The sequence below is a fragment of the Rhinopithecus bieti genome, unplaced genomic scaffold (genome assembly GCF_001698545.2).
Source record: "Rhinopithecus bieti isolate Rb0 unplaced genomic scaffold, ASM169854v2 scaffold_10685, whole genome shotgun sequence".
Lineage (NCBI taxonomy): Eukaryota > Metazoa > Chordata > Mammalia > Primates > Cercopithecidae > Rhinopithecus > Rhinopithecus bieti.
In genome coordinates, this window is record NW_016806950.1 from 339,930 (window position 1) to 355,600 (window position 15,671).

The 15,671-nt window shown below is 42.5% G+C and overlaps 1 protein-coding gene across 1 annotated transcript in view; it reads right to left on the minus strand.

Moving 5' to 3' along the window:
* The window catches only part of NPEPPS (aminopeptidase puromycin sensitive), a 101,080-nt gene that overhangs the window by 80,611 nt on the left and 4,798 nt on the right, over window positions 1-15,671 (minus strand). The window contains exon 2 of the mRNA XM_017878983.1: window positions 3,359-3,443. Within this exon, the coding sequence (XP_017734472.1) occupies window positions 3,359-3,416 (58 nt within the window). The 5' untranslated portion in view covers window positions 3,417-3,443. The remainder of the gene's footprint in view (window positions 1-3,358; window positions 3,444-15,671) is intronic.

Below are 15,671 nucleotides of genomic sequence, written 5' to 3' on the forward strand. Positions count from 1 at the left end.
TAGGGAAATAGAAAAGAACCCACGTTAAATGATCGGGGGTGTGGTTAGTCACTCCGTGATTACCTGGTAGGCTGGGATTACAGGCACCCGCTGCCCCACACCACAGCTAATTTTTGTTTCTAGCAGAGATGGGGTTATCACCATCTTGGCCAGGCTGGTTCTTGAACTCCTGACCCATGATCCACCCCACCACAGCCTCCCCAAGTGGCTGGATTACAGGGTGAGCCAACCGCCCAGCATTGAACACATATTATATATCTAAAATAATTTAAGTTTTATCAGAATCTCTCTCCAAATCTTCTGTTCATTAAGTTTTCATTGGCTCTCTTGACTCTCTTAGTAAGAACACTAATGGGGTTCCGATGATATACAAAATCATTATGAGGCTTAGCACCTTCAGTTATGCATATTCAAACTTTTCAGTCAGGTCCGGGCACAGTGGGCTCACACCTGTTAATCCCAACACTTTTGGGAGGCTGAGGCAGGTGATCACAAGGCCAGAAGCTCCAAGACCAGCCTGATCACATTGGTGAAACTGCCATCTCTATCTAAAAATACAAAATTAGCCTGGCATTGGTGGCACATGCCTTGTAATCCCAGCTAATCAGGAGGGATGGGCAGAGAGAAACTGCTCAAACTCAGGAGGCGGAAAGTTGCAGAAGCCAAGATTGTTGGTGACAGAGCGAACTCATCTCAAAAAAATAAAATAAAATTAAAAACTTTCAGTCACCTGAATTCTATCCTGACATTTTTAGTACAGGAAGATAAAAAACAAACTTGAGCTGAAACCATGCCAGCTGGAGGTGCACATTTATAATACTAGATTTTTTTTTACCAATCTATACACCGCTTTAAACCATACATCAGCCGGCGCGGTGGGTCAAGCCTGTCAATCCAGCACTTTGGGAGCCGAGATGGCGCGGAATCACGAGGGTCAGGAGATCCGAGACCATCCTGAGCCACACACTGTTAAAACCCCGTCTCTACTAAAAAAATACAAAAAACTAGCCGGGCGAAAGGATGGGGAGGGCTTGGCTGAAGATTCGTGGTCCCAGCTGTCTCGAGGGAGGCTGAGGCAGGGAAGGATGCGTACAAACCCGGGCGCGCTATAGCGCAGATGAGCTGCACCGCACTTCATGCCAAGTCGCGGCTTCTCCATACTCTTGTTCTGTGTGCCTCAGTGTGTACTCACTGCCGTGTCTCAATATGGAAAAATGTAAGACGCGATATCTATCGAATTTTATACACCATATGGTGCTCCTCCTGCAGAAAGCCCTTGTTGATTTGATATACCTGGCTAGCATATCTATTTTTCTCACAGTTAACGAAATTAAATAATCCACTCCCTTTCATTTTACCAGACAAATTTTTAAAACTGGCACTCACTCAGTCATTTAAATGAATTCTGTTTTCCCAGCAGTGATCTAATTACAATCAATTGAACTTAAAGTACTTCTTGTCGGAATATATTGTGTCAACTGCTACTACATTTGACTTTCTATAGACAAATTAGTTTAAGAAAAAATCATAAATTTATAAGGCCTTAAAATGAAACTTCTTTCAGTATAAGTAAAAAGGAGAGAGAAATCAAATATAAATGTAAGTTAAAAGATCTAATTTGTAAATTATTTTATATCAAAGGAAAGTCTCAGAGTACCCAATAAACCTTTTGACCAGCAGAATTATCTAGTGTGAAATTAAAAAGTAAAAAAGGAACCAGGTGTGGTGGCTCTTGCTGTAATCCCAGCAACCTGGCAGGGCTGAGAGGTCAGATGCCTTGAGCCCAGGGGTTCAAGACCAGCCGGGCATATAGTGAGACCCTATATTACAAAAAAAAATACAAATATGAATAATTAGCAGGCACGTGGTACACGCTGTAGCATCAGCTGCTTGGGAAGGTGAGGTGGGAAGATGGCTGAAGAGCCAGGAGACAGTAGGTTGTGTAGTTGAGATCATGCCACTTTTGCCCCAGCCTGGGTGACAGAGCAGGACTGTCTGCAAAAAAAAAAAAAATAAAATTAAAAAGCATTCAGCTTCAATACTGATGTATCTTGTAAGAGTTTATGCCAAACTTGTATCTATTTAAAAAGCAGCTTATACGGGAATAGATTCAGTCAAAATGACTATTTCATTACTAAAATTATAAGGTCTAAAATAGTTCTCATTTTATAGACACTAACAGAGTTCCACCATTCTATACCATGTGCTTTTTAACATGTTCTTCCCCATAATTAATCATTATCTAGCTTCTAATCTTCATATTGTCCTCATAAAAGCAAATATTTTCTCCCAATTATGAGTATGACTTATCTCAATTTTAAACTATAGTACAAAAGGAAAAAAAAAAACTTTAAGAAAACATAAAACGAAGCCTCTTTAAGGAGACTTTCATGTTCAAAGTATTTAATTTTTCGAATAACTCATCAGCTTTATTATGCATATTATATCCATTTTATATGTATGAAAATGTGATTTCCCTAGTATCACAAAATAAGTTAATTTTGGAAATATAATTTAAATTGTGATATTTGGCCGGGTGTGGTGGCTCACGTCTGTAATCCCAGCACTTTGGAAGGCAGGCAGATCACCTGAGGTCAGGAGTTCAAGACCAGCCTGGCCAACATGACAAAACCCTGTCTCTACTAAAAATACAAAAATTAGCTGGGTATGGTGGCAGGCACCTGTAATCCCAGCTACTCAGGAGGCTGAGGCAGGGAGAACTGCTTGAACCCAGGAGGTGGAGATAGCAGTGAGCTGAGATCACACCACTGCATTCCAGCATGGGTGACAGAGCAAGACTCTGTCTCAAAAAAATAAAATAAAATAAATTTTAAAATAAAATAAATTGTGACATTTACTTTATTTCACAATACTGTTAGGTTATACTATTCAATATTTCCCATAAACATTTACCCCTCTTTTTTTTCTTTTTTTTTTTTAGTCAGGGTCTCGCTCTGTTGCACAGGCTGGAGTACAGTAGTACAATCATGGCTCCCTGCAGCCTCAGCCACCGGGGCTCAATAGATCCTCCCACCTCAGCCTCCCAAGTAGCTGGGACTACAGGCACACCCCACTATGCCTAGCTAATATTTCTGTTTGTTTGTCTGTTTGTTTTTGTTTCATCATGTGGCCCAGGCTGGTCTCAAACTCATGGGCTCAGGGATTTGCTCGCCTCGGCCTCCCAAATTGCTAGGATTACAGGCGTGAGCCACTTCACCCAGCTGAATTTACCCATTTCTAAAGTAACAAACATTGAAATCTTAACCTGAAAATGTCTCTCTCTCTCACTTACATACACACACCCACCCCCCACATATGCACATGCAGACAGCAAATTAAAAAGGAAAACAGCTCTTACCTTCATCTCCTTCTGGTGCATATGAAGCTGTAATAATATCAATATCAGCACAATTCATCACAATCTGATTAGTTGCCTGCCTCACCTAAGGGGAAAAGAAAAACCAACAGTGTCAGAAATAGCCTACGTTAATAGCATATACAACTTGATCAGGTGTGTTGGCGCACACCTGTAATTCCAGCACTTTGGGAGGCCAAGCAAAGAGGATCGCATGAGCCCAGGAGTTTGAGACCAGCCTGGACAACATGGTGAAACCCTGTCTCTACAAAAAATACAAAAATTGGCCAGGTGCTGTCATGTGTGCCTATAGTCCCAGCTACTCGGGAGGTTGAAGTGGGAGGACTGCTTGAGCCCAGGAGGTTGAGGCTGCAATAAGCTGTGATCATGCAGCTGCACTCCATCCTGGGCAACTGAGCAAGACTCTGTGTCTCTCAAATAATAATAATAATGATAATAGTAACAGACTTGGACTAATATCAGAGTCAATTTTTTAAAATCCAGACTTCGCTAAAACCTAGACTGAGAATTTATGCATCAATGGTATAAATAAAGTTTTAATAATCCAAAGCAACTCATATTTTCCAAATTATATTAAATAATGAATGTTTAAGTATTTCACATCACTTACATCTAACCAACGAGCCAAATAAAATAATGTTTTCTACTTAAACCTTGATTTTAAACTATTAAAGGGCTGGGCACAGTGGCTCATGCCTGTAATCCCAACACTTTGGGAGGCTGAGGCAGGAGTATTGCTTGAGGTCAAAAATTCAAGACCAGCTTAGGCAACATAGGGACAAAAAAAATTTTTTTAATGAGGTGGCTGTGATGGTACACACCTACAGTCCTAACTACTGGAGAGTCTGAGGGAGGAGGATCCCTTAAGCCCAGGAGGTCAAGCAAGGCTGCAGTGAGCTATGATTACACCACTGACCTCCAGCCTGAACAACAGAGACTCTGTCTCAAAAAATAAAAGTAGGCTGGGGGCTCACACCTGTAATCTTGGCACCTTGGGAGACTGAGGCAGGAGGACCACTTGAAGTCAGGAGTTTGAGATCAGCCTGGCCAATATGGTGAAATCCCGTCTCTAATAAAAATTATCCGGGTTGGCTGGGCGCAGTGGCTCACGCCTGTAATCCCAGCACTTTGGAAGGCTGAGGTGGGCGGATTGTGAGGTCAGGAGATCGAGACCATCCTGGCTAACATGGTGAAACCCTGTCTCTACTAAAAATACAAAAAATTAGCCATGCGTCATGGTGGGTGCCTGTAGCCCCAGCTACTCGGGAGGCTGAGGCAGGAGAATTGCTTGAACCCAGGAGGCAGAGGTTGCAGTGACTCGAGATCGTGCCATTGCACTCCCACCTGGGTGACAGAGAAACACTCTGTCTAAAAAAAAAAAATTATCCGGGCCTGGTGGCACACACCTGTAATCCCAGCTACTCAGGATGCAGAGGCAGGAGAATCACTTGAACCCAGGAGTCGTTGCAATGGACCAAGATCGCACCATTGCACTGCAGACTGGGAGACAGAGTGAGGCTACGTCTCAAAAAAAAAAAAAAAAAATACAAAAATTAGCCAGGCAAGGTGGCATAGGCCTGTAATTCCAGCTACTCAGGGGACTGAGGCACAACAATTGCTTAAACCCAGGAGGTGGAGATTGCAGTGGGCTGAAATCGTACCACTGCACTCCAGCCTGGATTACAGAGTAAGACTATCTCAAAAATAAATAAATAAATAAATAAACACTTTTAATTTTATAAAAATCTTAATTAGGAAACATTTCTTAAAACATATTGCAATAATTATATATTTTAATCTGCATATCAAACTCACCATGAGGCCTTCTGTGAGGATAAAGGAAGAAGGCTGATACCATAACTTTATGTTAAAACTTTATACGATAACCCTTATCGTCGAGTGTTGTGGCTCACACCTGTAATCCTACCACTTTTGGAGGGTCAGGCGGGCAGATCACTTGAGGCCAGGAGTTCAAGCCCAGCCTGGCTGACATAGTTAAGACCCCATCTCTACTAAAAATACAAAAATTAAGGCCGGGCGCGGTGGCTCACGCCTGTAATCCCAGCACTTTCGGAGGCCGAGGCGGGCGGATCATAAGATCAGGAGATCGAGACCATCCTGGCTAAAATGGTGAAACCCCGTCTCTACTAAAAATACAAAAAATTAGCTGGGCATGGTGGTGGGCGCCTGTAGTCCCAGCTACTCAGGAGGCTGAGGCAGGAGAATGGCGTGAACCTGGGAGGCAGAGCTTGTAGTGAACCAAGATCGTGCCACTGCACTCCAGCCTGGGCAACACAGCGAGACTCTGTCTCAAAAATAAACAAACAAACAAACAAACGAGCATCTTGGTCCATGTTTTCCTGTGCACATGTGAGATAATTTTTCCAGGGAAAGAAACCAAATAGTGGACTTTCTGGATTGTTGGACATAAATCTTGAACTTTACCAAGAACTGCCAAATTATCCTCTAGAGTGGTGTCAGTTGACATTCCCAGCACCAAAGAATAAAGAAATCCCATTTTCAGCATGTTCTGGAAAACTTTAATATTTTTGACAATCTAATGGGTATTAAATGATAGTCCTGACCAGGCACTGTGGCTCACGCCTGTAATCGAAGCACTTTGGGAGGCTGAGGCAGGTAGATTACTTCAGGTCAGGAGTTCAACACCAGCCTGACCAACATGGTGAAACCCCATCTCTACTAAAAAAAAAACAAAAAAACAAAAAAAACAAAAAAAACAGGCCAGGCGTGGTGGCTCACGCCTGTATTCCCAGCACTTTGGGAGACTGAGGCTGGCGGATCACGAGGTCAGGAGATTGAGACCATCTTGGCTAACATGGTGAAACCCCGTCTCTACTAAAAATACAAAAAATCAGCCGGGTGTGGTGGTGGGCGCCTGTAGTCCCAGCTACTCAGGAGGCTAAGGTAGGAGAATGGCGTGAACCTGCGAGGCGGAGCTCGCAGTGAGCCGAGGTCGCGCCACTGTACTCCAGCCTGGGTGACAGAGCAAGACTCTGTCTCAAAAAAAAAAAAAAAAAGAAATACAAAATTAGCCAGGCATGCGGCACATGCCTATAATCCCAGCTACTTGGAAGCCTGAAGCAGAAGAATCACTTGAACCTGGGCAGTGGAGGTTGCACTGAGCTGAGATTGAGCCATTGCACTCCAGCCTAGGAAACAAGAGCAGAACTGTCTCAAAAATAAAAAAATAAAAAAATTTTTAATGACAGCCCATTGGTTGAATCAGAATTTCCCTGATTACTAATAACATTGGTTACTATGTATCTTTTCTCATATACATATGTGTGTGTGTGTGTGTGTGTTTCATTAAGTTTTTTCACTATGAATTGCTTCTTTAAAACTCTTGTGCATTTTTTGTTGTTGTTGTTGTTTTTGAGACGGAGTCTCGCTCTCTCACCCAGGCTGGAGTGCAATGGTGCTATCTTGGCTCACTGCAACCTCCGCCTCCTGGGTTCAAGTGATTCTCCTGCCTCAGCCTCCTGAGTAGCTGGGATTACAGGTGTATGCCACTATGCCCATCTAATTTTTGTATTTTTAGTAGAGATGGGGTTTCACCATGTTGGTCAGGCTGGTCTCGAACTCCTGACCTCGTGATCCACCCACCTCAGCCTCCCAAACTGCTAAGATTACAGGCGTGAGCCACCGCGCCCAGCCGCTTGTGCATTTTTCAATTTAGTCATAACCTTGCCTATATGCATTTATTTTGTTGTTTTAAACACAACTTCAAATTCATTTCCAGACATCTGAATGTTCTAAATCTAAAATAACAAAAACACAGATGCCCTAAATCACAAAGAAATGCCTCCAGAAGCAGGTAAGTACAGCAAGCCATGTGGAAGCTGTGCACAACCCCTTAAAAGGAGGAGATGGTAGCCATTTATTGCAGCCAATGAATTATCGCTATGCTGACTGGCAGTTTTAGTGCTGACAGTTCTTACAATTTTTTTTTTTTTTGAGACGGAGTTTCACTCTTGTTGCCCAGGCTGGAGTGCAGTGGCGCGATCTCGGCTCACTGCAACCTCTGCTTCCCAGGTTCAAGCGATTCTCCTGCCTCAGCCTCCCTAGTAGCTGGGATTACAGGCATGTGCCACCATGCCCGGGTTATTTTTGTATTTTTAGTAGAGACGGGGTTTCTCCATGTTGGTCAGGTTGGTCTTGAACTCCCTACCTAAGGTGATCCGTCCCCCCTTGGCCTCCCAAAGTGCTGGGATTACAGGCATGAGTCACCACCGCACCCAGCCTGATCTTCCAATTTTTTTAGAAAAAGCTGTAAATTCAGATTTCATGTGCAATATCTCAATTTTTTATTAATGGTAACTAATTAAAGTTTTCAGAAACATTGTACAGACCAAACAAAATCTGTGTGCAGGTCAACAATGCTCTTAGACAACTGAACATACCACAAAACTAAGAACATCAGAGTAATGATATCTGCATGAAAAATCTATATGAGTAATCATTTTATTAACAACCAATACATATTTAAACATGATTAGCTGGCAACTAAAATTACCTGACCTAAATGAGAGATACTAAGTTACAAAGTCTACAACGAGCTATTCAAAATATCTAACACATAAAGTAAAAATACCTTGGCTCACAAAAAAAAAATGCTTCTCATAAATCTTCACGTTTCAAAACAAAGATGTCACTCCCTGAATGGCTTATCTTTAAAGTGGCAATATTCCTTCACACTGTTTATTTCACCAAAACATACCTAAACAATACTAAAACCTGTGTGTCCAACTGGCCATTTTTAGCACTACAGTTGAACAAAAAACAAAAAGAATTCGGCCGGGCGCGGTGGCTCAAGCCTGTAATCCCAGCACTTTGGGAGGCCGAGACGGGCGGATCACGAGGTCAGGAGATCGAGACCATCCTGGCTAACACGGTGAAACCCCGTCTCTACTAAAAAACACAAAAATCTAGCCGGGAGAGGTGGTGGATGCCTGTAGTCCCAGCTACTCCGGAGGCTGAGGCAGGAGAATGGCGGGAACCCGGGAGGCGGAGCTTGCAGTGAGCTGAGATCCGGCCACTGCACTCCAGCCCCTGCGATACAGCGAGACTCCGTCTCAAAAAAAAAAAAAAAAAAGAAGAAGAATTCTTGGCCTATTCAGAAGCTGACTTAAAAATTCAGCAACACAAGTTGCCGGGCACGGTGGCTCACACCTGTAATCCCAGCACTTTGGGAGGCTGAGGCAGGCAGATCATGAGGTCAGGGGTTCAAGACCAGCCAGGCCAACATGGTGAAACCCCATCTCTACTATAAATACAAAAAATTAGCTGGGTGTGGTGGCAGGTGCCTGTAATCCCAGCTACTTGGGAGGCTGAGGCAGGAGAATCGCTTGAACCCAGGAGGCAGAGGTTGCAGTGAGCCGAAATCGCCAGCCTGGGTGACAAAAACAAGACTCTATCTTAAAAAAAAAAAAAAAATCAGAAACACAAAGAAATGAAGCACTTACTGGGGTATGCTCCAATGGGTAAAATGAATAAAAACCTTTCTGAGTTTGAAGTGTATGCCAGCAAAATAATAACTATGGTTTAGTTACTGGTCTTAACCATTATCTAGGCAACCACACTTTCACCCATCAACATCTACAGTGAATTTCACAGTAGCCAAGCAGTTAATCCACCAATGTCAAGATACCTGTACAACATTATACATGCCAAATCACACAGCGCATTACTATTGCAACCATTTGAGAGGAAGTATTTGTGCATTTTGGAAAGGCACCATGCACAACATCCAATTACAAGTTCCAACTCCTCCTGTGTTTAACGGAAAACTCACCTGTTTACACTAATGAATTAAGCTTTTCTTGAATTGCTACTAATTTTTTTTTCCAGGATACTACCATTTCTGGAAGGGTGGGAGGGAGGAACCACCCACCCAGGAACAAAGGTACTTATCTTAAAAATAGAAATCCATTCAAATTTTAAAAATTGGTCAGTATCCTATCTCATATTAGAGATGCACTGATTTAAAAGTTGACCAATAATGGGATAATCTATGGAAAGTGTCTGTTTTAGCACTTAGTGCCTCATATGTAGTCATCACTTAACAGAGGTGAAGACATACACATACACACACAAGTTAAACTGTGCTCTCATATCATCTCACAGCACTCACCTAACAGTTTATAAAGCTTCTGTTCAGAATGATATGATTGTTTAAAAACAATGTATTATATGGCACTTTGGATATCAACACATGTGTACTACCCCAAGAAGGTAATTTAAAAGTGTATGTGCTGACTACAACGCAGTATAACACTGCTCTTTGTGATGCTGCTCTTCCCAACAGTAGTGCTGACCTGATGATGTAGTACATGATTTCTCACCTTTGACACCTTCGTGTTAGTAAATATTAGCTGTGTGTTCCACTATCAAAAAAACAGGTAATAATTCAAAGAAATTTCAGCATTAAAATCCTCAGTTTCCAAGTTTAAAACAGAAGTAAAAAAAGGTTGGCATATAAAAGTACACTGATAACAAGCTCATTTTCAATTCTTCTACTTGATGTTATTAAAGAATAGAATGTTAGTGTATCCTTGCTTTGTTTCAAACCCAGGGTTAAGTCTTGTTGGCCTCCTATATAGACTGTACTTCAACTGAGTCAAATACTAAGTAAGGGCTGTACCAAAGAGGCAGCTTGAAGCCTGGTAACAACTTTACAATGGAAGTTTCCTATGAGCTAGGGAGGCGAAATCGGAGATAACATTTTCCTGAATGAGTCTTTACTACAGTCACTCAGGAACATATCTTACATGTACTACAGTAAGACTCAAGAGGGGTTTTTCCTGATTGCCAATGTCCTGAGATTTTAGTAAAAGAAAATCTCCAGTGTGACAATTTCAAATGCCAATCAGTCTGAAGCCTGAGTCACTTTTGCCTAATAAAACTGATTTCACCATTAAAATAGCAATAATTGTTGCCTGCTGGAACAGTTCTATAATAGCTAAAGACAGTAAGAAGCAAATAATCAGTAAACTCAAGTTGAGCCAAGTTTTCTAACAAGAGACATTGAAAAGAGCCACTTGCAGAAGGTCAAAAATAATTACCATTAATGTAAAAACGCAAAACCCACAGAATACTGGTATGTGATGTTTGTGGCTACTAACATGCAACTAGACTTTTAAACTATACATAGGAATGAAAAGAAATAATTACCCACCTACCTGAAGACTGAAGTTACTTCTAGGGGTGGGGTGGGAAGAGATAGAAATGGGCTTTAGTGGTATCTGTGACATTTTATTCCCCCCCAAAAAAGCACGCACAGTCTGATGAAAATGGGGCAAAATGTTAATATCTGTTTAATCTCATAGTGTGTGACTTTCTTGTATTTCTAAAATATTTCCTAATTTAAAATAAAATTTTAAAGAGATTACAAGTGAACAAATAAACCAAGAACCACATACTTGCATGGTGTTCAAAACTAAATCACTAGAATCTAGAGAACTAATCTCAGTTAACAACAAAAGCCATTAGAAGGCTCAGTTCTTTCCCACTGACTCACATACAGATTAGAGTAAGATTTACTTTACAATAAGAGCAGGCTCATTTATGTGGCAAAGTTCAGAGAAGCTTTACAGATAATTTACTACTCAAGACCACATTTACCCAGGTTGTATCAGAGTATCAGTTATATCTAGAACCAGGAAGTAAAAAAAAAAAAAAAAAAAAAAAAAAAAAAGGCCTGGAGGAAAAGCCAAAATAGGTGATACAAAGTCCATACAATAAAACACATACCCTTTACTCAGAAGAGAATCCAACAAACTCTCACATAGAAATTGATTTTTTAGCCCCAACAAGCTTGTTTATCTGGCTACTAAGGCTTCTTCAGATGAAGTTCAGTAAAATATGGGAGGGAAGAAATTGCACAATAGGCAGCAACAAGGCACAATAAGCAGCAAGAAGAATATGAGGGTAAGGAAAACTAAACAACTTTAAAGAACAGATATGGGCTGGCCGGGTAATACAGGCTCAGGCCTGTAATACAAAAATTAGCTGGCCTTAGTGGTACACACCTGTAATCCCAGCTACTCTGGAGGCTGAGGCAGGAGAAACGCTTGAGCCCGGGGGCAGAGGCTGCAGTGAGCCGAGATCGCGCCATTGCACTCCAGCCTGGGCAACAAGAGCAAAACTCCCGACTCAAAAAAAAAAAAAAAAAAGCAGCTGGGCGCGGTGGCTCACGCCCGTAATCCCAGCACTTTGGGAGGCTGAAGCGGGTGGATCACCTGAGGTCAGGAATTCAAGACCGGCCATGGAGAAACCCAGTCTCTACTAAAAATAGAAAAAATTAGCTGGGCATGGTGGCGCATGACTGTAATCCCAGCTACTTGAGAGGCTGAGGCAGGAGAATTGCTCGAACCTGGGAGGCGGAGGTTGCAGTGAGCCGAGATCGTGCCATTGTACTGCAGCCTGGGCAACAAAAGCAAAACTCCATCTCAAAAAAAAAAAAAAAAGAAAGAAAATATGCAGAATTTGGGCAAAAAATTTGTAATACAGGATTGACAACCATTTAGGTGCCAAATTTTTCATCTGCCAAACAAACTACTATATCGGCAACTCATCACGTACTGCCAATTTGGTTATCTCCAACATGAATATTTTGTTAGCAGAGGCCAGGGGTTGGCTAGGATATCCTGATTTCTGGCCTTGAATGATAAACTTAGTTTCTCTAGCACAGGTAAAATATTTCCATAAGAAAAAGCCCAGCTGGGCACGGTGACTCACGCCTGTAATCCCAACACTTTGGGAGGCCAAGGAAGACAGAACAAGGTCAGGAGATCAAGATCATCCTGGCCAATATGGTGAAACCCCGTCTCCAGTAAAAATACAAAAAAATTAGCCAGGCATGGCAGCGCGTGCCTGTAGTCCCAGCGACTCAGGAGGTTGAGGCAGGAGAATTGCTTGAACCTGGGAGGCAGAGGCTACAGTCAGCTAAGATTGCACCACTGCACTCCAACCTGGGCAACACAGCAAGACTCCGTCTCAAAAAAAAAAAAAAAAAAAAAAGAATGCCCAATTATTGTACCAACCACTACACACTCATAATCATTAATAGTAGTCACACACAGAAACTTGTAATTCATTTTAATTAATTATCCACAAAGGGAGAGGATCAAAATATGAAATAACTACGAAAGTCCACTGCTCTCAAGTATCCAGTGTAAAGGGAGGGGACAGGGAATGAAATAAATTTTGGGCCTAGAGAAACTTCTGTATAATAACAAATTTTCAAAACCAGATAAACCACAATAATGTGAAAGACAACTAATTTTTCAATCACTGAACATGGACTAATTTCTTCACCTTCTCCAGCAGTCCACACCCCAGTCTAGGTTAAAAATCCACTAAGTTGGCTGGGCATGGTGGTTCATGCCTATAATCTCAGCCCTTTGGGAGGCCAAGGGAAGGGGATCACCTGAGGTCAAGAGTTCGAGACCAGCCTAGCCAACATGGCAAAACCCCGTCTCTACTAAAAATACAAAAATGTCTGGGGTGTGGTGGCACACACCTGCTGAGTCCCAGCTACCTGGGAGGCTGAGGCAGGGAAGACTCGCTTGAACCTGGCCGGGGGCGGGTGCGGGGGGGTGGGGGGCAGAGGGAGAGGGAAAGCGGGCAGGGTGGAGGCTGCAGTGAGTCAAGATCGTCAAGATCATATCACGTCACTCCAGCCTGGGCGAAAGAGCTAAATTCCATCTTCAAAAATAATAAAAATAAAAAATAAAATAAAATAAATCCACTAAGTTTCTAATATGTAACCTGTACAAATACTCTGGGCTTATCATAATATTTTGTAACTAAAGCAACTAAGCAACTTGCATGTTTTGTGTTATGTGATTCCAACTGTTACAAAACTGATCCAATATCAGTTATAAATGTTTCCACAGATAAGAATTTTGTCAATAAATTCCCACAAGATATCACCTAATGCTACAATTTAAATGTACTGCTCTAATTCATGGATTTCAAAAACTTTTAATATATGCTTTTTACTTCTTACCAATGTTAATTCCTCTTTTACCCTTCCAAACATGTCAATTAGTACAATTTAAAAGTCCAATCACCCTTTAATAAAACCTGTTGGAATTCACTATTGTGTCATCCTTGTGTTGCCATCTAGCCTGAAAAGAATTTCTGGAAAAAAAGTGTTTTAAAAAGTTCATGTTACTTAAAAAAATCCATTTATTTCCTTGCATCAAATTAACAAGTCCCTGCTAATATCTAGTATATCACCATATGCTCCCTCAATGGCACAAACCAGTCTTCCACAAAAGTAGAAAAGAGGTAAGGAGAAACATGTCACTGCTTGTTGTTCTATCCCGATACTTAAATCAAATTCAGTTCTTTAATAAGCAATCACTTAAAAAGGTGTACTTTTTTCTGGACTTTTCCCAAAATATGTTTGCCTCCGAAAATTATGAACCCATTTTGGCAACTAATAGGGTGAATAAACAAATGTTTTTTTAATGTTAGTCTTTTCACATAATGCAAACCCATTCATCACTAGGTTCTCTTTCCCAAAGGTTTGCCAAGTCACAGGACACACTACTGTTTACAATCCCTCCCATCTGCCCCTTGCCAATATATATCAAACACTCTAGTCACTTGGCTTAAACCATAGTTTCCCAAATAACCTTCTCAAATTCTAATTTAGACCCAAGATTCATTCATTCTGATTCATATTCTTAATGGAAAATTTTTAAATCATCTGATTTTCACTAAGTTCTGCCTTTTGATGCTGCCAAATCCTAGAGCCCTCTTGCTTTCACACCAGTGCCCCAAATGGGACAGCTATGTTATCTGTCACAGATAAGTACACAGATAACTGTACTTCTAAATTCTGTACTTTTAGACATATTTTTACTCTGAATATCGTACCCTCTTGGCTTTCAAAGACAACTACCAACATTCAATTCATCCGAGTACCAGTCTTCATTTCCTTCATTTCATTGCTATATACACCATGTTCTTTAAGGTTGGAGCCTACTGATTTCCCCCATCCCACACTGTAGTAGGAAGAGAAATGAAACAAAATATATTTACTAACATTCTATTTACAGATAACTATCAAACAGTTCCCATTTTTATTACAGGCTTCCTATTACATAGTATCATAAATGCCTATTGTTCAGGATGTTTGTCGGGCATCTATACTGATGGTCTCCAAAATCAAACAGATAATGCTGCGGGAGGAGGGAGGGAAGTATGATTCACCAAAAACTGCAGTGAAGAGTAATGGAATATTTTCACCAGTGGTATGTTATAACTAATAGCTTCTTTCTTTCTTTCCTTTTTTTTTTTCTTTCTTTTTTGAGACAGTCTCACTCTGTTGCCCAGGCTGGAGAGTGGAGTGGCGCGATCTCGACTCTACAACCTCTGCCTCCCAGTTTCAAGTGATTCTCCTGCCTCAGCCTCCCCGGAAGCTGAGATTACAGGGACCCACTACCAATCCCCGCTAATTTTTAGTAGAGACGGGGGTTTCACCATGTTGGTCAGGCTGGTCTCGAACTCCTGACCTATAGTGCGCCCGCCTCGGCCTCCCAAAGTGCTGGGATTACAGGCATGAGCTACCGCGCCCAGTCAGCTTCTTAGAGGAAAGTACTGCTAAGCAACCATCACGGTAGCAATAAATCCACCAGCTTCGAAGGCTGCAAAGCTAGGAAGATAGGAGGAAAAGCGGAGATGGGGTCCTCCCGCAGCTTCTCTAGAGGTTAGGAGAGAACAAAGTCACTGCTGCACTGTCACTTGAGGGAAAGGGGGAGGGGGCGGATCATCTTGGAAACCCAGCCCCTGGGCTGGAGCAGGCGGGGAGAAGTCAGCGAGGCTGCCTGGGATTAACATTCTCGTTCTCACCCTCTCCCCCTTCTAGAAGCTCCCCTTCTCGCTCCAGCGCGGCGGCCAGAGTCCCAGATGACCACCCCCTCCAATGTATCACTCAAGGGGTGTAGAGAGAAACCAAAGAAAGAACTGAGTCAGGTGGTTGAGGCAGAGCGGGGACTCCCATGACCTCTCCGTCCTCCCCCAACACCCTCCAGCCTCCCCCGGAACACTATCAAGCCTAGAAGGGTCCGGGGCGGGGGAAAAAGCCCCACACAGGTGTGCTCGCCAGGGAGGGGCGCAAGGGCCGGGCGGCGGGCTCCACAGAGCTCCCGCAGCGCAGCCCCAGCCCGAGCCCCAGCCCCAGTCTCAGCTCCGGCCCCGGCCCCTGCCCCGGCCCCAGCCCCAGCCCCAACCGAGCAAGGCAGAGCACGCTGACCCCGGCGCC